This window comes from Alternaria conjuncta (assembly GCF_024043145.1).
Source record: "Alternaria conjuncta strain BMP 0040 chromosome Unknown scaffold_16, whole genome shotgun sequence".
Classification (NCBI taxonomy): Eukaryota; Fungi; Ascomycota; class Dothideomycetes; order Pleosporales; family Pleosporaceae; genus Alternaria; species Alternaria conjuncta.
In genome coordinates this window covers 552,495-572,029 of record NW_026250105.1, presented here as the reverse complement: position 1 = coordinate 572,029, position 19,535 = coordinate 552,495, and the positions used below count along the sequence as shown (strand labels likewise).

General features: G+C 53.4%; 9 protein-coding genes across 9 annotated transcripts; 6 read left to right on the top strand and 3 right to left on the bottom strand.

Annotated features, from left to right (window-relative positions):
- Positions 1 to 377: 377 nt before the first annotated feature.
- On the top strand, positions 378 to 1,745 carry J4E85_009362 (uncharacterized protein; the record flags this gene model as incomplete). The annotated part of the gene is made up of 2 exons (XM_051473586.1): positions 378 to 1,344; positions 1,405 to 1,745. The coding sequence occupies 2 exons, from the start codon at positions 378 to 380 to the stop codon at positions 1,743 to 1,745; spliced, it is 1,308 nt and encodes a 435-aa protein (XP_051322791.1).
- A 1,597-nt stretch (positions 1,746 to 3,342) lies between these two features.
- Positions 3,343 to 4,032, bottom strand: J4E85_009361 (uncharacterized protein; the record flags this gene model as incomplete). The annotated part of the gene is made up of 2 exons (XM_051473585.1): positions 3,343 to 3,910; positions 3,932 to 4,032. The coding sequence occupies 2 exons, from the start codon at positions 4,030 to 4,032 to the stop codon at positions 3,343 to 3,345; spliced, it is 669 nt and encodes a 222-aa protein (XP_051322790.1).
- A 778-nt stretch (positions 4,033 to 4,810) lies between these two features.
- On the top strand, positions 4,811 to 5,803 carry J4E85_009360 (uncharacterized protein; the record flags this gene model as incomplete). Its single annotated transcript, XM_051473584.1, has 3 exons — positions 4,811 to 4,836; positions 4,884 to 5,142; positions 5,192 to 5,803. 3 exons carry the CDS (start codon positions 4,811 to 4,813, stop codon positions 5,801 to 5,803), a joined length of 897 nt encoding a protein of 298 aa, XP_051322789.1.
- A 426-nt stretch (positions 5,804 to 6,229) lies between these two features.
- Positions 6,230 to 6,655, bottom strand: J4E85_009359 (uncharacterized protein; the record flags this gene model as incomplete). The annotated part of the gene is made up of 2 exons (XM_051473583.1): positions 6,230 to 6,540; positions 6,622 to 6,655. 2 exons carry the CDS (start codon positions 6,653 to 6,655, stop codon positions 6,230 to 6,232), a joined length of 345 nt encoding a protein of 114 aa, XP_051322788.1.
- Positions 6,656 to 7,131: 476 nt separating this feature from the next.
- On the top strand, positions 7,132 to 8,787 carry J4E85_009358 (uncharacterized protein; the record flags this gene model as incomplete). Its single annotated transcript, XM_051473582.1, has 3 exons — positions 7,132 to 7,424; positions 7,620 to 8,409; positions 8,545 to 8,787. 3 exons carry the CDS (start codon positions 7,132 to 7,134, stop codon positions 8,785 to 8,787), a joined length of 1,326 nt encoding a protein of 441 aa, XP_051322787.1.
- Positions 8,788 to 9,404: 617 nt separating this feature from the next.
- Positions 9,405 to 10,582, top strand: J4E85_009357 (uncharacterized protein; the record flags this gene model as incomplete). The annotated part of the gene is made up of 2 exons (XM_051473581.1): positions 9,405 to 9,881; positions 9,932 to 10,582. The coding sequence occupies 2 exons, from the start codon at positions 9,405 to 9,407 to the stop codon at positions 10,580 to 10,582; spliced, it is 1,128 nt and encodes a 375-aa protein (XP_051322786.1).
- Positions 10,583 to 10,896: 314 nt separating this feature from the next.
- Positions 10,897 to 12,694, top strand: J4E85_009356 (uncharacterized protein; the record flags this gene model as incomplete). Its single annotated transcript, XM_051473580.1, has 2 exons — positions 10,897 to 11,688; positions 12,023 to 12,694. The coding sequence occupies 2 exons, from the start codon at positions 10,897 to 10,899 to the stop codon at positions 12,692 to 12,694; spliced, it is 1,464 nt and encodes a 487-aa protein (XP_051322785.1).
- Positions 12,695 to 13,049: 355 nt separating this feature from the next.
- On the top strand, positions 13,050 to 13,922 carry J4E85_009355 (uncharacterized protein; the record flags this gene model as incomplete). Its single annotated transcript, XM_051473579.1, has 1 exon — positions 13,050 to 13,922. The coding sequence occupies one exon, from the start codon at positions 13,050 to 13,052 to the stop codon at positions 13,920 to 13,922; it is 873 nt and encodes a 290-aa protein (XP_051322784.1).
- Positions 13,923 to 14,490: 568 nt separating this feature from the next.
- J4E85_009354 (uncharacterized protein) lies at positions 14,491 to 16,917 on the bottom strand (the record flags this gene model as incomplete). Its single annotated transcript, XM_051473578.1, has 3 exons — positions 14,491 to 15,733; positions 15,788 to 15,948; positions 16,090 to 16,917. 3 exons carry the CDS (start codon positions 16,915 to 16,917, stop codon positions 14,491 to 14,493), a joined length of 2,232 nt encoding a protein of 743 aa, XP_051322783.1.
- Positions 16,918 to 19,535: the final 2,618 nt, after the last annotated feature.

Genomic DNA, 19,535 nt, shown 5'->3' with positions numbered 1-19,535 from the left:
GGAGCCACCAAGAAGCAATTAGTCGCATTGCGCAGACTCTGCCAGTTGTGCGCAGAAACAGTGGGCTTTGGAGACATGCATTATTGTTATGCCACCCTGGTCGAACTCAACAAATGTCAAATGTCGCTTGCAGGCCGGTTTGGGGGAGCAGCGTCTGGACTCACAGCCACAGGGCTGAAACACGGCCCAGCTGGTCGCGCCTAGGCCAGCGTTGACGTAGCTGTGGATCCCAGCTGCGCATCCGTACCTGAGCCATGATGCTTTCCGACATCCACAATAGTCTATACCTGTAGCATTCTTATCGCATTCATCTCTCCAAAATGAAAGCGGCACGCGCCCTTGTTCCAGCCTTCCTGGCAGCCAGCCGCGTCGCTGCCATGCCGCAGCGCAGCGCGCCGCAACAAGCTATACTCGACGCGTCGACGAAGCATCTCGCCAAACCACTTGGTGTAGGCCACTTCAGCGAATGGAGCCGTGCCACAAAGAAGGAGTTCTTGGTAGACTGGCAGGCCGGTAGGGAGGATGAGTGGACCATGGTAATGGGCAATGAGGGCGGTGATATGGACTCCATGACCGCGGCGCTCACTTGGGCCTACCATCTTGAACACTCCACCGAACACACCGACAAGCCTATCAAGGCCATTGCACTCCTTCAGACACCGTCGCATGCGCTTGATCTGCGACCGGAGAACAGGCTGGCCCTCGACAATTCGCAGATGACGCCTGGCCATGAGGACTTGTTGACGCTGGATGAGCTGCCTGAGGACCCCGAGACTCTGGGCAAGAAGCTTAAGGGCATCGTCCTGGTCGACCATGGCAGCCCTCTACGAAAGTGGAACGAGGCAAAGATCCTCAGCATCTTCGACCACCACAAAGACCGCGGCACTGCTCCTGACGCCGAACCCCGTGTCTTCGAAGTAGCAGCAAGCTGCACTACGCTCGTGGCCCGCCAGATGCTCGATGAGCTCGAGAAATTAGACGAAGAGTACCACATGCCGCACGAACTGCTCGAGCTAGTCCTCAGCGCCATTGCCATTGACTCTGGCGGCTTGTCGGGCAAGAAGACGACCAAGACCGACATAGAAGTCTCCAAGCGCGTCCTCGCACGCAGCAACTGGAAGAAGGACAGCCTCGAAGACGTCATGGAGGATCTCGACGACGAGCTCAGCAAGGCACAAAAGGACATTGACAACCTTGGTCTGCGCGACTTGTTGCGCCGAGACTGGAAGGGCGATATCATTGATACCCCATCCCCACGCACTCCTACCGTGAGCATTGGTTTCGCGTCGATTCCATACTCCATGGATGAGCAGATTCTCAAGACGGACTTTGCGGAACTCTTTGGTAAGTCTTGACTCCCTTCTCAATCTACTCTCGGAGCGCAACTCAACTAACACACCCCAGACTGGTTCGCCGTCCATGCCGCCTGGACCGCCGAAGCCGGCGTCGACATCTCCATCACGCTCAACAAGTACAAGAAGCACTACAAAGACGGCGAGAAGGAGAAGATCCGCGAAGTCGTCCTCACCGTCCGCGACGACGTCCGTATCGACCAAGACCAAGCCGACTCGCTCTTCAAGACCGTCAAGGAGGCGTTGGAGAACAACGAGGAGGGCATTGATTTCCAGCCGTGGCACCGTGCGGATCAGTTGGCGCCTAGGCAGATGGTGTGGACGCACAAGAGTAGTGCGGGTAGGAAGGTTATTAGGCCGATTGTTGAGGAGGCGGTTATGAAGTGGGATTAAGGGTGGATTTGGACGGGGCTTTGATACCTATGTGAAGACGAGTCTTTATGAAATGTACCTATCAATCCACATATATTCCAGCCGTATACATGATGATCTGTAATGTGAGTTGGATAAGATGCTCAACGTCTATCCTTCACGGTAGGTTCTGGTCCATGGGGTACGCTCAGAGGATGACAAAACTCAAGCGGCGTTGCTGCATACACGGTATTTGTTCTCACAAAGTGAACGGCAATGAAGATCATGTATGCTTTACCCTGGAAAACACATGCAGGGCTTCTTCAATACATCTTGCAAATGGCACTGATAGATGGCGAAATCCATGCAGTGTTGCTGCATACATGATATTGATGCCCAACAAGTGGGAAAGCTCCAGGACAATGTATATCTCAATCTGGAGGGTAGCAATGCGACTTCTTCATACGTTTCACGTCAGTGGCATGAGTCGATACCAGAATACGTGCAGCGTTGCTGCTTACACAGTACTGATACTTGGCAATTAGGAGGTATCCAGGGTGATGTATGCTTCAAACTACGAAGTAGATACACTTCCCCTAATCGATTCTCGCGAACAACATCAGTGTGTGCTAGAACCCAAATCGTGTTGCCGCATACATGGTATCAAACATGAATAAGTACGCGGTATCGAAGCCGATGTATACATCTGGCAGTACAAATGGAGAAAGGCATAGCCGCTGGGTTGCAGCATACGTGCTCTTCACTCTCAACAATTGAGCGGTTTCCAGAGCAATGTATACGTCTGGCAGCCCCGATTAACGGCAGTATCCACATCGGACTACCGCATACATAGTATTGAAAGTCAACAAATAGAGGGTGTCTAGGACAATGTATGCTCCCTGCAGCACTGGCAGACGCTAATATCAACGTCAAGTTGCCGCATACATAGTGTTATATATCGGCGAATGCATGGTATCCAAGGTCAAGTATACTTCTGGCAGCCCCGATGAACGGCAGTAGCTAGTTGGGATTGCCGCATACATTGTGTTGAACTTGGAGAACTAGACATTACCTAAGTTGATGTATACTCCTGGCAGTACCAACGAATACAAATATACACGTTGGGTTACCGCATACATCGTGGTATATATCGCCGAATGTTTAGGATTCAAGGTCAAGTATACACCAGGCACCACCAAGCGACGACAGCGTTGCAGTAGGTTTGCCGCATACACTGTATTAAACTCCATCAACTAGGTGGTCCTCAACGTAACGTATTCTTCAACGCAGATTTTTCAGGGTGCAGAATCAAGATCATAACTCATCATTCCTAGGCTACGTGAAGCTCTTTGCCATACAAAACTACAAAAACGACCAATTCCAAAAAACACTTACAAAAAAAACAAGACAATCCTACAATGTATGCCCCCACCCGGCTATCTTCAGCCCCTGAGAGCCTGCCCTTTCGGGCGGCTGGAACTCAAGGGGCCGTCAAGCCAGGGTGGAGGGGAACAACAACCAAAACGACCAACTTCCTCCAATCAAAACAAAATCATACCATCTCATCTAACGCCGCCTGAAAACGAATGGGGTATCTAACGCCGAAAAAATGCTGAGTAGTCGTTTCCGTCTATGGGCGCTACCTGGGGCGGGCGCTACGAGCAGCTGGCTTCCTAACGTTGGCCGTGTTGGTCTTTGGTGACAGCACATGAGACGAAGTGGTTGTCTTTGTGCGGGAAGCAGCGCGGGTTGCGCGCGTAGTTGGGGCAGCAGCAGCAGGCGCCGATTTCTGAGTGGGTGCCCTAGCGCGCTTCTTTGGTACAGGTAGGTCTGCATTTTCCTTGTCCTCGCCAGACAATTCGTCGCTGCTGCGCTTCTTGGCGCGTGTGGTCTTTGTTGGCTGAGCGTATGTCGGTGTGGGCTTGGCCTTGGCGGCAGGCTTTGCGCGCCTGGTGTCTGGGGAGGAAGTCGCGGGCGCTGAGGAGCTTGTTGGGATAGAGGTTGTGGGAGCCGCGCGTGTCTTGCGTGAGGCAGGTGCTGGCGCTGGCGCTGATGTCTTCTTGGGTGGCGCAGTCTTGATTGGTGCTGGCGCGGTCGCGGTCGCGACTGGTTGTGCAGGCGCGGATGCCTTGAGGAGGTCTAGTAGCGTGGTTTGGCGCGTCACGGTCGGGATGCGGTTGACGCGACGCTCGAGACGCGACTGCATGCTGGCACACTGCGCGTCGCACTGCGCTCGTAGCTTCTCTTTGCGCGAGTCGAGCTCGATCTGGAGGTTGGCTAGCATGTTGGCTTTCGCCTCAGCTGTGATGCCGTCTTTGATGTTGTTCATCGCGTGTTGTGTGATGTGTGACGCGTCGGCGGCGGCGATGTTATTGTGAAGTGCCGGAGAGTACCAGCTAGCAGAGAAGAGCTGCTGAGACTTTCAAAGATCTGATATTGATCTTGAGAGGCTCGGGTGTGGGGGTGGTGGAAGAGGGTTGCAGCCTCCAAATGTTGTGGTGGTGGAGAACAGTAAACAACGCGAGGCAAGCCGCGACGATGATACTGGGGAGAGGATTTGAGTGGTACAAGTGACTTATTGAGACTTTCTGATGCTTTTGCAACAACTTTTGAGAGATTTGGAGCAGATTTGATGTGGTTGCGGGTGGTGGTGGTTGCAGCTGCTGAATCAGAGTGGGATGTTGGAGGAAGGAACGTTGGAGCCCGCAGGTCTGTCCTTTACGCCAGCGCCAAGGGCGACGTCACGGCCTAAGCAGTACGCTTGCTACATCGAGGTTGGTCGCAAGACAAGAGAGAACACTAAAGTACAGGATAGCAATCTGCGCAGCAACAATTGCAGCGCAGCGCTTTAGGATTAGAGTCGCAATATTCGATGTTGGATTGCACGAGTAAGTTTCTAGATGTTGCAGATGCCGTCTGAGTCATTTCTCCTCCGACACGCGCACGGCCTCCCGCAGGCGCGGTCACACTGCACGTGATCTCGGTGGATCCCATGGCCAGCCTCCGTCCTCCGCTGCGGCGACCTGAGCTCAGCATCATAAGGTTACCGTCGATCCAACCAACTACCCAAACAATCACCTAAACCCCACACACATCCGGCCTTCAAGATGGTGTTAGAAGCTTCTATGATAGTGTAAGGTTATATGCACTCACACATCGATCGCATACTAACTTCAGCAGCGTTGACAACAGCGAAGCTAGTCGAAATGGCGATTATGTACCCTCGCGATGGGAAGCACAACAGGACGCCGTGAACATGATCTTCTCCGCGAAGACTGGTGCAAACCCAGAGTCATCCGTCGGTCTCATGAGCATGGGAGGCAACACCCCGGAGATCCTCACGACCCTGACAACGGACATTGGCAAGGTGTTGGACGGTCTGCACCGGACAAAGATAAAGGGCAGCTCACACTTCGTGACTGGCATCAACGTCGCGGCTGTAAGTTGGCAATAACCCTTGGGATGACACCTGCTAACTGAACTTGCAGTTGGCTCTCAAGCACAGACAGAACAAGTCGCAGAAGCAGCGGATAGTCATGTTCAACTGCAGCCCCATCGAGGAGGACGAGAAGAACCTGGTCAAGCTGGCAAAGAAGATGAAGAAGAGCGGTATCAGCATCGACATCATCGCATTCGGCGAGCTGAGCGACGACACCACGCGGAAACTCCAAGCCTTTAGCGACAACGTACAAAGCGCCGAAGGCTCCTACCTCGCCACCATTCCACCCAGCGCGAACCTGCTCAGCGATTCGTTGATTACTACACCTATAGTTGGCGGGGAGGGTGCATCCAGCGGTGGTGGAGACAGCGGTTCCGGAGGCGGAGGCGGCGGTGCTTCCGGCGGCAACGACTTCGAGTTCGGCGTGGATCCATCGGTAGACCCCGAGCTCGCATTGGCGCTGAGGATGTCTTTCGAGGAAGAGAAGGCACGGCAGGAGAAGGACAAGAAGACGAAGGAGGCGGCCGAGGGCAAGTCGGAGCTCGAGCCGGTGGCTGAGGATGACGAGAAGCAGCCGCTGCTGGACAGCTCGGGCCAGCCTGGTGGAAGCGGCAGCAAGGACAAGAAGGACGACGACCCAGACAAGATGGACACGGCATAAGCGGACATAGCGCAGCTAGGAAGAGGAACGCCTTTGAAGCTTCACGGTGGAGCAGGAGTATTCACGGCGTCTACTGTATGACTAGAGCTGGCGTCTACCGCATGGCATGGATGAAATGAAGCAAATAATGAACATCAGTCTACATTGATAGGTACTGGAGACAGTACTATCTTCTACAGCACATCTCTCACAACTTGACTTCCCTAGTGGGTGGTCTCTCTTCGTCCCCAAACCCGACACTGTCATCCATGTTACGGACCCAAGAGTGATGCCCTGGAGCTTTGTACGAGAGTCTCTAGTGTGCTCCCGAACTGCAACCAGTGGCAATGCATGCCGCAGCAGAACGCTCCTCGTGCTGTTCAACACGAGTCCCGCTTTGTTTCTCTTCATTCCGATTCGTGGTATCATATTCCCAACACGGCCTCCTCAACCCCCTCTGACTTTGACAAAGCTATCCAGCCCCCGATCGAACTTCTCGCACCGAATCGGCATCTCAACGGTATAGAACGGATTCTTCATGACGTAGTCCGCATACAATTCATATATCCTCTTCATCATAGTATCGACATTCGGTTGCTGGGGCTCAGTGAAGAGCAAGAATTTGACACCGGTCTGTGTTTGGAAACATTGGATGCGGAAGTGTGAGCTTTCGAGGACCTCGATACCGGTTGCGCGGACAGGGAAGGTCTGGAGATTCGGTGTGGTGGTAGAGGGAGGCGGCGCGCGGACGGGTGGGACTGGAGAGAGCTGCGCTGTGATGGCGTGCATTCTAGACGCTCATCAGTGGAAGTTTATACGCCCAGAAGATTGCGATTTACCCATGAAAAGATCCAGCGAGCATGAGATAGTCATTGCTGGTGAGCTTGCTCATGCCCGCGTGGAACTCGCGATTGTAGATGAGACCGCCAGACTTGCTGATGACGAACAGCGCGAACACCACCCTACACTATAGTGTTAGCCGACAACCTAGGAACACACTCGGCTTGCTTATTACATCTTGACGATCGGTGCGCAAGGAACAGACTATCGCGACTGTCGGCGGCGTGGTGTTGCGGCTCGCGTTCCGCCCTGTGGGACCCTGGGAGGGGCTAGTTGCACACCGCAGCCAACTACCCACTCACCTTTGACAGCTCACATCGGTGTTTGCTTGGCCATTCACACGGTTGAGGCCCGCTCACTCCTACCACTGTTTCTCCTCAAGACTCCCCACACCACGGCACCCACACCCGCTCAATATTCTCAGCCCGGCCAACGCGGACCGTTGAGCTTCACCAACCCCGCGAATCTCAACTATCCAAACCGCTGCCGGGAGGCCTCCACACACCATCATGTCCAACCAAAGCATTCTTAGAATCACCCGCGAACTCGGCGAGATCCAGCGCGGCTCCGACCTCTCCATAGCCGTTGCCTGCCGCGATATTGACGTGCGCCATGTGCGGGCGCTAATCATAGGCCCACCTGACACCCCCTACGAGTTCGGCTTCTTCGAGTTCGCTGTTAAGTTTGCGCGCGAATACCCTACTAAGGCTCCGAGTGTGACGGCTATAACTACCCATGGTGGGCGTACGCGATTCAATCCCAACATATACGCGGGCGGCAAGGTGTGCCTATCGATTCTTGGGTAAGTGACCTTGAAGCATACGAGGGTGTATGTTCTGTCAAGAGACAACACAAAACGTATCGAATGCCCCTAGGCTGTCTTCAAGTAAAGCAAAACACGGCAGCCCTGAAGCATACGAACACGTTTAATTTGTCAAAAGACGAGACAAAACGCATCAGATACCTCCAAGGCTGAGTCTATGCTAACAGAATGCAGTACATGGCGAGGAGAGCGTGGTGAAGAATGGTCGTCTGCCCAGGGCCTCGAGTCTATCCTCATCTCCATCCAGAGCCTTATGTCGAGCAACCCGTACGAAAATGAGCCTGGCTTCGAGGACGCAAATTCGGACTACGACAAGAAGAACCAGGAGGCATACGTAGACAAGATCCGACACGAGTCGCTGCGCATATCCGTCATCGATCGCCTGGAAGAATACCTAGGCATCAATTGGGGGAGGTCTGGCGTAACGGTCTACAACGCGGAGGAGGACTACCAGTCGAGCAGGGACGACGCGCCCTTCGAGCCCTTCAAGGACCTCTGCAAGCGACGCTTCCTATGGTACTACCAATCATATCTAGCTCGCGTGGACGAGGCAGTGAAGAAGAACAAGGATGGGGACCGCTTTGAGAAGATGCCGTTCGAGGGCCCGGGCAACGCGATGGAGGGCACATTCCAGTACACACAGCTCCGCGAGCGCCTGGTCAAGATCTTCGAGACGCTCAACAAGGAAATGGAGGCATGGGCCGCCGAGGGCATGATGGCTGTTAGCAAAGAGATGAGTATTGCCAACAACCTCCAGCGCCAATATGAGCAAATCATCGAGAAGTACAAGAAGCAAGACGCCGTTACTCTGGATCTTGATCTTGTCGATAAGAACCCATTCGTATGGCAGCTTGTCCTGTTCGGGAGACCTATGACGAATCTCGACGGCGGCATGTTCCGGATTATGCTATATATTAGTCCCAAGTTCCCAGAGGTTCTACCGCGTGTTAGATTTGAGGGTAACGTAGCCATCACGCGTGCTTTTTGAGATTTCTCCGCTAACTGATGTCTAGTATGTATCCGCCCGGTTCTTATATGGAGATGCTGTTGTCGAATTACCTCATAACGTATTCCTCAAGACAAGCTGACATTTTGATAGACACCGGTTCTCTACCACCACCGCGTATCGCCCGATGGCATACTCTGCTACGATGCTGCCCGTAAGGACGACATGCGCTCACATATTGAGGCCATCATTGCGGCTATCGAGGAGGAGTCACCTGCTTACGACCCACGCACACTGGTCAATCCCGAGGCTGCGAAGCTGTTCTGGGGCACTCCAGACGAAAAGAAGCTCTACAACCGTAAATTGAGGCGATCCGCACAGGATAGCGCTGAGTGAGTGTTATTCGTGGACGCTGCAACGGCATCTGCTAATATTCGTCTAGGAACTGCTTTTAGAGATTGCGAACTTATGATCCCACGGCCGGTCTTCCTCTCGATATGACATTACATGATACCCCAAGCCCGACCTTGCGAGGTGGCTTGCATTATACGGCGTTCGTTCATCAGGGCTATGGGCACAGCATGGGTAACGGCGTTAGTCATGAAATACGAATGATATTTTGTCTCATTGAAGTGATTTCACATGTTCCAGATGTCTACATTGTCTCTGGAACTCATGTTTCTCAATATTTTATGCTGTTGCAGGCTGCAGGCTAGACTTGAACTTGTGAAATTTGTCCCTTGTCTAGTTGGGATTGGGAACGATGCAGAAGTGTACATTACCCTCACATGTTTGATATTTGTATTACCATGTTATTGTAGGATGTAGAGCACCTGTTCATCTTCTCGTACAGGGTACGGCGCTTCTGCACGCGCGAGTATGGCCGTTGAGACCCTGACATGCGGGAACCTTGAAGCTAACCCAAGCCCCCGGAAAGTGTTCCCCCGAGCGCTCTCCGCAAAACAATCCCTGATCGTCGCACCACCAATTGCACTGACACTCCATCCTCCACCATGCCGAACAACTCAGACACTATCCAATCGCTCGGGAAGGTCCTCGTCGTCGGAGGCTGCGGTTTCCTAGGAAGCCACATCGTCAGCTTGATCGTCAAGCGTCACCCTCAGACACAAATCGCCGTCCTCGATCTACGAACCAACTCGAATCGCAACGCCAGCCCGAACGTCTCCTACCACGATGGCGATATCACGGATGCTCCTGCCATGAAGGCTCTGTTCTCGCAGATCAAGCCCGACGCCGTCATCCACACAGCGTCTCCACACTTCGATCTGAAGCCTGAGATCCACGACAAGGTCAATGTTGGGGGGACCAAGGTCCTGCTACAGGCCGCGCAAGAGTCTGGAGTAAAGGGTTTCGTGTACACAAGCTCAGCGAGTGTCATCCTCGACCACGTGAACGATCTAGTCAACGCGGACGAGAGATGGCCGCTTGTTACTGGTGACGACCAGCCTGAGTACTATACAACCACAAAGGTAAGCACACAATCGCATTGTTGTTCCCCCAGAAGCTGACGATGTAATAGGCATACGCCGAGACGGCTGTCCTCCAAGCAAACCGCCATCCTGAGAACTCCCCTAACTTCCTTACCTGCGCCATCCGTCCCGCTGGCATCTTTGGTGAAGGCGACGTACAACTGCTTCCTAAGATGGTTGGCGCATACCGCAAAGGACAGACCAAGTTCCAAGTCGGCGAGAACACCAATCTGTTCGACTTCACCTACGTCGAGAACGTCGCATACGGCCACGTGCTCGCCGCAATCGCGCTTCTCCACACCCACAAACGCCTCCCCAGCATTCCTCTCGATAACGAGCGTGTCGACGGCGAAGCCTTCCTCATCACCAACGGACAACCCGTATACTTCTGGGACTTTGCGCGTGCGGTATGGCACGAGGCGGGCGACCGAACACCTTTGAGCAGCGTGTGGCACCTTAGCACCGAATTCATGTGGGCTATTGGCACGATCCTGGAAAACGTCTTTTGGCTCATGGGCAAGAAGCCCAACCTGACTAGGGCTCAGGTCAAGTACAGCAGCATGTCCAAGTACCACAGCATCAACAAGGCGAGACTGCGGTTAGGATATGAACCTCTTGTTACTTTGGACGAGGGTATCAAGAGGGGTGTACAATATATCCTGGAACAGGAGAAGAAAGCTGGGGAGAAGAAGGGTCAGTAGACTCATGCAAACATATGAGCAGAGGCTATCGAAGACGATTTATTCCCATATTGCAGGTGTATAGTGTTTGTAGATAATGTAATTACATGCCCTCGACATCTTCGATGCAAGCAAGCACTTCACTACGATGCTCGTATTTCTCAACTCAGGGAAGCTCTCGTAAATACATGCACCCTGTCGTGGCCAGATGGAGCTAGAACCTCCCCAAGGCGGGACCCACTCCCGATTAAGTCAACTTCGTCGCGCGCGTAGCTCAGCGACCTCCCCAACCCCACGTTCACCCCACCCGTCACCATGGCGCGCAATCACGAAGTATGTCGCGCCCGCTACTTCCCGAGTCAGCATACGAAGCTCTCGGCCTCTCTCCTGAAACGATCAAAGACCTGATGAATCCCAAGCCTGCGCCCGAACCTACCGAAATCCACGCGCCGAACCTCCTGCAGAGTGACGAAGACAATGCGCGCCCCATGTCGCCCAACGAAACTTCCATTACGCTATACGCCGAACTGCTGCTGCATATACGTACGGTTACGCTTTTTGCATCGCTGCGCACAAATTTCTCCCGGTCGACGGACGCGAAGCTGTCGTCTGATGGCTCTTACATCACTGTATCCCATGAGGGCCAGTCTGCGTCAATACGCCTTCCTATCAACGTCAAAGGCGGAGGCGACGCTGCGCTAGAACTACCATCACAGCCTCCAACGAAAGAGTTGACACTCCGTCTTCAGCTGGAAGAAAAGGAAGGAAGCGACCTTCTTGGGACACTGCAACGCGAAGACCGACAGGCCAACATTGTACCGTGGGACGGCGCTTCGCTCAACGATGCGAAAGATGTTGAGATGTCCTGCAAAGGCTGCGACGGTATCCTTGTAGCGAAAGGAAAGATTCAACAGTGGAGAGACCTGCCTAATGAGAATTGGGCTGAGATGATGGACTTTTGGCATTGCCATAAGCCAGACGAGCACCACTTGCACGATCACATGCATGATGAAGTCGTCGGTCAGAAGGGCTACGCGGCTGGGAACCGCCTGCAGGCTATGGGAGGTGTAGGGTTTGTTGATCTGGCCAGCTTTCTACTGGCAGAGTCGGATTGCGAAGGCGCACAGGTAAGCTACAACCTTCTTTCAACCGTGTCGTGCGGTTCCTACATCGTCACTTCATGAGGTTGCAACATGTATGGGCGCAAAGAAGGCGAACTCGCCTCATCAGTGGCATTCATCGTCGATACAAGCGCCCTAGATTGATAGGCTCATACACGTACTCTCGGTTCCGGTGTACCCTCTTCCCCAGGTTGATGGGTTGCCGGCGCCATCGAGTCAGCGGCCTGGCGTTTCACTGTCTCTATACCCTCAGACCCTTGGGATTGGCAGGTTTAGCCAAGGCTACATATTACACTGTCACCTACTGTTGTCTAGTGTCACACATGCTGACATGACGCAGCTCTCCTCTTCTCCCGAAGGCACAGATCAAAATCTGATCCAATGCAAACATTGCAACCACACAATCGGCGCCCAGGAACCCTCAACCGACGGCTGGCGAATACGAAAATGGGCCATCAGCATACGATCTGCAAAAATCACTCCATCGTCGCCAACTACGCATACAGTCCAAAAATGGATATCAGTCCGCCTCCTCCACCTCATAGAAAACACCGGCCTCCGCAAGTTTCACATCCACACCGCCGCACCACCCGACCAATCCCAAGAAACCCCCATACCCTCCCTCCTCATCTGGGTCTTCACCCCCGACCTCCTCTTCTCCTCTTCCATACCCACGCCCGGCCGTCTCGATCCTACACGCACGATGAAAGTCTTCTACCAGAAACAGACTTGGCAGGCTTTGAAGCCGGGTGAGCCGGAGAGTGCTACCATAGAGGATGTGGAGTTTCCGGCGGGTCTGTATGAAGAGTTGGAGAAGGGGTTGGAGAGAAGTCAGAGGTTGTTGCCGCCGACGGCGAAGAAGTTTCAGGGGTGGGATGTTGGGCTTTTGGAGAGGTTTGAGGTGGTTGAGGCGGGGTTGGGGTGTGTGGGGGAGGAGAGTGAAGCTGATGGGAGTGGGGAGGGGCTGGGGAACGGGTTGGGCGGTGAGATACCGGAGGAGGATGTTGATTAATTTGATCAGACGGATTAATGAGTATACACATATTTATGTCTCTTACAGAAGCTTTACTGTAGCATTCATTCGTGTTCCATCTGCTGTCTAATTTTCGTTCTTTGTTGAAATGCATCATACAAGACTGTCGGTCTCTGAGCGGGTGTATGGGATGACGATTGCTAGCAGGGTGAGAGCAAGCGCCTACCTCACCCGTAGCGCATTCCCATCCGCTCAATCACCGCTGACCTCGCAAGGATAAAACTGGCTTCATCTCCCACGAACTGCGCTTCTCTCTATCCCTCCCTCTCTCTCTCTCTTCCCGCAAGTCAGTCAAGATTCGCATCCACTTCAACCACATCATCCATCCACCAGTATGTCTATAGTCGCCAAGGTTGCTGCGATGCAGCGACATCGTGCCGCCGCCGCCGCCGAGACTCCAGATGATCTTCCGGATGTGAGAGTCACTTCCGAATCATCAACTACCCCAAGGATCGGCCAGTCTACCATGGACACTGGACTCCGAGGTCTATGCCAGTCCACGCAATCCGTCGGTCTAGACGACCAAGTAGCTACCGGGGTCTCAGAAGAAGCACCCGACATGCTACAACTCAGCGCCGATCCCGAGAAGCTCGCCATTGCTGAAGACAATGCTGAAAACTCACCTCTCCTCCGTCTGCCAGCTGAGATCCGCAACACCATCTACGACTTGGTTCTCAGCTCTCACCGCGACTTCCACACCTTCGATGTTGCACGCCAGAAGAGTATGCGGCAGAATGGTGGAAGCGAAACTACTATACAACAGCTCGCTTTGTTGCAAGTGTGCCGCCAACTCTACACCGAAACCAACCTTATCGCCCTCAACTCTACACCTTTCGCCTTCGGCTCTGTCACCGACTTCTCCAAGTACCTCGCTCAGACACTGCGCCCTCGCCAAATCAGCGCTATAGCCGTGCTCAAGTGCCCATTCCGCGAGGTCTACTTCCCTGGCTTCGGCGTAAACTCCGCGTTTATCGGGCTCCTTCGTGATAGTTTACGTGGGCTGAAGGTGCTGGTATTGTTTGGTGTGAGGAGTAAGGCCGTCGAGGAGGAGGCGATGCGGGTCATAGAGAGGAAGATCGCGAGGGAGATTAAAGAGGGGTGTGGAGAGCTGGAGGTGAAGGTTGAGTTGACGAGGAATGGTTTGCAGTGGCGCAAGGAGGTCGCATCGGTCTATGGCCGTGGAGAGCGGAGTTTGGGCGCAGAGTGACGAGGGTGATTGACTCTGCTTGACCTTCCCTGCAAGAATATCAAAAGCTGTGTACGATTAGACATGGGTTAGTATTGCGTGCGTTCAATCACCACTCAACATTTGCAGAGACAAGATCTTCCTTTCCACCAGTTTTATTTATCTATCTATCCTACACTATCTGATGATCTCTACCGCAGCCTTAAGACTCCGTAAATGGGCAGTCCGCAAAGAAGGAGAAGGGGGGAGATCAAAATCAGTCGCCAGATAAAAGAAGAAGGGGGGAAATGAAAACCCGCGCAAACAAACAAAGATCCTTTGTTTTTTTGTGGAGTTTCTGTTCTGTTCGAGGCGCTATCCCACACCCAGTGTGGGAAAAGAGAGAGTGAAGAGCAAGGCCGTAAATGCATGCGTGCCCGATTATATCTTCTCAATTCCTCCTCTTGTCATAACAGTCGTGAATCGCTGTTCAAAGAAACACCCAGTGTCCAGACGCCGGCTCAATGGAAAATTACTCCTTCTGTTTAAGTACGGGTGTGAAAGACGGCTATACAAGTGCCCGCTAATCGTATACAATGCAGTGCGGGAATTACTGCTGGTTCCCGAAGCCCATAAAGTTCAAATCATCCAACGTAGTGGTGGGCTCAATGTATTGGGGGTCGAACTGGCCTCCAACCTGGTTGAAGTCGGGAAAGAAGTTGGCCGTGTGGTTGAACGTCATCTGGCTGGGTGGCGCAGTGTCGAACAACGTGAAGTCCTGGCCGGGGCGACTGAAGCCTTGCATGGTCATGTCCATGTCACCGCCAAAGCCCTCATCCATGTCTGGTGAGTAGAGGGTGATGTCAGGCTGAGCCATGGGTGATAGATGTGGCAGACCGTTCATGTTGTTATTCGTCGCAAATGGCAGCGGCGCGAAGTCGAACGCTGTGCTCATTGGGGTTGGCTGCTGGTAGCCTGTGTTGAAGTTTGCGTTCAGTGCACAGGCGTTGTAGATGTCGTTGTGGTTGATGTGGGTATCTTCTGGCGTCACAGCATCGTCGAAGGATGTGGGCTCAACGGGCGAATGTCCAGACGAGTATGTGAAGTGAGAGCCATCGGTGGTGATCGAGTCACGACGGAAGTCATCTTGGTAACCGTGGGCACTCATGGCCGGCGTTCCGAAGCCATAGCAGTTAAAGTTCTCGATCATGGGCACTTGAGGCGAAGCAGCGAATGGTGTGATAGGTGTAGTCATGGTCGCCGACATGGGTGTACCGATGAAGGGAGTGAGAGGGGTAGCGGGGCTGTGCTCGCTGCCAGAAGCGCCCTTCTTGCGACCGTTGCTCTTGGAGCGAACATATTCCCAGCCATGAGCCTTCTCCATGTGCTGCTTGCAGTTGGACTCGCGCTTCGAAGCGTACGTGCATGGGTGGTAGAGACACTTGTACTGAGCAGGGGCAGCAGAGTGCTTGTCGTTCATGTGCCTATCACGCTCCTTCTCAGTCGGCCAGCCGAGTTCAAAGTACTTGCAGTTCTTCTCGTCGCACTTCCATGGGCGAGAGTGAGTCTTCTCGTGCTTGGTCAGGTCGCATGGTCGCTTGAACTCCTTCTTGCAGTCACGGCAAGTGTGCATCACGTCTCCGGGTTTCTCGGACTTCCGTCGTCGCGCCATGGATCGGGTTACTTCGTCCTCGTCCATGCTGTCCTCGTCGGCGTCCGACAGACGACGCTTGATCCTGAAGGCGTTCGAGGCATCCACTGACATGGGGATGACGTTACCGTTCTTCTCCCGGACGAGCTCGACAGGACGGCCGTTGTGGCTGATTCCACCGCGGAGGGTGATCTTCTCATCGCTATAGAGTTTTTGATTAGCGCGGGCGAATAAAAAGTCGGCGGCGCGGTCATACCGTGAGTAATCCATCTCGTCCAGATCCTCACCCTTGGTTTCTTTTTCTCTTGTAGCAGCCATGATTGAAGCGTATCGTCTAATCTGTTCCATCAAATCGAGGAAGTAGCCGTCAGTATAAGGGCGGTCGGTTGGTAGTCGCTGGTCTTGTTCGGAGATGTACTGGACGGTCGTAGCCAAGAGTTGGATTGATCGTTGGCAAAAGCGGAAGTACGAGTCCGGGGAAGCCGACAGCTCCTTTAAACCACGAAAAATGCAATAAGCTTCTGCACTTTGAGAAAGACAACGGGTGATTCCACTTACCGGTGCGAGGAAGACGAGGGTCTTCTCGAGGTCACGGAGGTTGCGGATGTTCTTCTCACCTATGCGTCGAGGCACGTCCTTGACGAGGGAGTGGAAGTCCTTGAGAGACTCCTCGGCGAGAATGGGCTTGATGATGTAGTCGTGGATCTGCTTGCACGTGTGCTCGCCGAGCACGTCCTCTTCTGAAAAGGTGAGCGATGAGAAGGACCTGGTGACAGCCGAATGCGTCGAGCTGATAGAAGTGCTAATGGAGTCACGGACGCTCGAGCGCTGGGAGCGAATCTCGTCTTTATATATGTTAGTATGTGGGGCGTTCTCATCCAAGACGGGTGGCTGCAGTGGTTCCTTACCGTATTTCGATCCACTGATGCTGGAACCCAGACCGCTGTCAGAAGCGTGGTCGTGGGGGCTGCGTCCAACTGCAGTAGGCTTTGGGTCAATGTCCATTGGGGTGTGATCCAATGGGGCGCCGTCGAGGACAAAGCTCGGGACAGGAAGAACCTCCGGATCGTTGAGAAGGTCACAGCTGGTGACAGCGCTCTTATGGCCAGCGACCCTCGCTTCGAAGTCTTTGAGCAGGTTGGTGACGCGACGCACGTTAGGGTCCTGGATGGAGTCGTTGACTAGCTCTTCCAGCCGGTCAGTGTTGGTAGGCGAGCGGCGGGGCATGCAGAATCGGTCCACCTCGCAGATGTCGGACGAGATATGGGTTGGCGACGAGAAAGTGCCGCTCTTCCTTAGCTGCATGCCATGGGTGCTCAGAGGGGATGCGGAACCCTTAAGAGGACGGCGGCGGGGATGACGGTTCTGGTCGTGGGGTGCAGACATGTTGAGTATGACTGGTCGTCGTACCGGTTGAAGTGGGAAAGGCGGCCTCAGGTGAGTCACGGACTGCACAGTTCCCCAAGCCCGGCGATCCAAAGAGACCAAGTGTGAGTGGTTATCAGAGCCCAGATCACGTTTTCATTGACCGGGGATAGTGGAACCTTTGCGGCCGCGGAAGCTAGCAGCTGATAGGCTAGGGTGATGATGGTGATGCAGCGAGCGAGGAAAGGGCGCTGAGTCCTTTGGTCTGGTGTCGGAGGAGACGTGCAGGTATATAGGAAGGCGCAGCACGTGGAGTAAGACGGGCGGCGAGCGGCAAAAGAGGCACAAGGGCGGCGGGTCTGCGGTGCAAAAAGAGGACGGGGAGGGAGGCCTGAGGGATTAGGATTTGAAGCAAGAAGAGATCTCGAGCAGCGCGGGCTGGGGGGATAGGTGGTTCAAGAGGGAAGGAACGGGTTGTCGTCGCTTCCTCCAGTAAGTGGAGTTCAACTCCAGGCAGCAGTGCACGGACATCTGACGTTCCGCGCAGTCAGCCCCTGCTCGGATCCTGAATACGAGCTGCATACCATTATTCGCCCATTTGCACAATAGCAGCCATCCGTCTTCTGCGTATCTCTGCCGTGTCTGTTGCTGCGGGAGGTGATTGCGAGAGTTATTTCATCCCTCACCGCGATCCTACTGTGGTAAAAGACACTGAACCACGAGAATTGTGCTCCGTCCAGCGGTGACAAGACCCTGGCCAGAAACCGGTCAACCCAAGAAGCGCAGGAACGGCTGCTAGTGCACGCGTATCATTGGTGAATGGCGTCAGGCGCCCTATGGGTGGAGGCTTTGAAGGGCGGCAGGGCTGTGCATGGATGAAGCGACTTCGCCATCCTCACCACTTCTGGTGGATCAGCTGCTAAACACAACTAACACGTCGCTACTGATAAACCCGCCGTCCCCGCTCCCTGGAATTGCACATTTGCGCACGCCGTCCTACCCGCTTTTTCCGTCGCTGCGCAATTGCACCGTGTCCTGATGTTCTGGATGTCGGCCCATACGTATGCCGCATCCTTCGATTGGGCGAGTCGCGCAGGACGCCTTTTCACCGGAATCGTGGGGGCCAAAAACACGTCGTCAACCTGCATGTGATTTATAGGGCTGCGCATGCAGGGCGGAGAGATGTTGATATTGAGGGAGTCACACATATAAGACCCATGGCGGGGTACTCCGGGACTAAGTATAGGCTTGTTGGTTGTCTCACACTCTCTACGCAGGTCGCCACCCCCAGACGTTGGATGCACCCTCTCTCTCACGACTCGCTGCGGACAAAAGCCGGATATTTAAGCGCGGACATATCTCTCACCGATTACGTCGCCATGACTAGCATTCGAGATGTCTGTTCCTATCGCCAGCTACTCCGTCCATCTCAGACTTCACTGCACTTCCTTCCTTTTGCAAAAGCATGCACCGATGACTCGTCAGATCGCTCTACACTCATACTCCGATCTCATGGGCCGCCGGCTTCAAGTTTTCATCCTTCTTTCTTCCAAACTACGACACTGTCGCAACTTCACTGCTACGACAGACATATCCAGAGTCTCCAACGCGACTCTATACCTAGTACAACACACTACCAAATATCACGTGTCTTAAAGTGCTGTCACGCCCCTCTAGCCAAATTTATGCAGCATCCTGGTCGCCGGCATCACGTACCAGTAATAAAAGCTGTTCGCTATCATGATCATTTATGCTAGTTCCTCAGCCACCTCCAAGGGAAAGTTTGAACACCTGTCTAGCTACAGAGAATGGTAGAAGTGAAGAAGCTAGAACTTGAAATTACGTGAAGATTTTGATATCTTTCGTTTCTATACTAATGTAGACGGCAGACGGCATCGCATCCACTCAGTTCCTTGCATGTATAAGGTGTTCACGACACGATTCTAGTAGGTCGGTACGGTAATCCAGATGCCAACCCCACTGGCGCGCAGAGATTTGCCTAACCAGTATCTCCAAATCCAACAACCTCGTTCCTTCATCAAAGGTGTTCCACCTGCGCAAGGCCATACTCCTACAAACTTCCCTCACAACCCAGCCCTTTCCATTCCAATCTTTGAATTCGCCTCGCCGTGCTCTTTCAACCTCTTCAGTGCGCGGCTGTGACATCTTTCGGTTTGTAGTGTATGCATCTTCATAATCTCTCTTGCGCATCAGAAAATTGTTTATGTTGAATCCAAACTGCTCCATCGTAAAGTCTGCAATGTATTCCGCTCCGGTTTGGGTTCTGATATTGAAGACGCTGTGGCGAACAAATGGATCTGGCTGTTCCCCTTCCAAATGATGGACAACGTAAGGCTTAACTTGAACGGCGAGCCAAGTTATCGTCGCTCCTATTTCTTTAAACACAGGCTCGAGATAGATAAGAAAGAGTTGAATGCTTAAGTCGCAGTGGTTGTACTTGTTGCGCGCTAGCCGGTCTAAAAGGGATACGTCAGGAGGATGGGCATGAGGACCAATGCCATATATTAACCTTCGATTGCTATCTCGAACTGGGACTTCGGTAATGATGAAAGGTCTGCTCCATCCTGTTGGCACCCAAAGGACGTGGTAAACAGAAGGTCTGCGCTCGTACTCCAGTA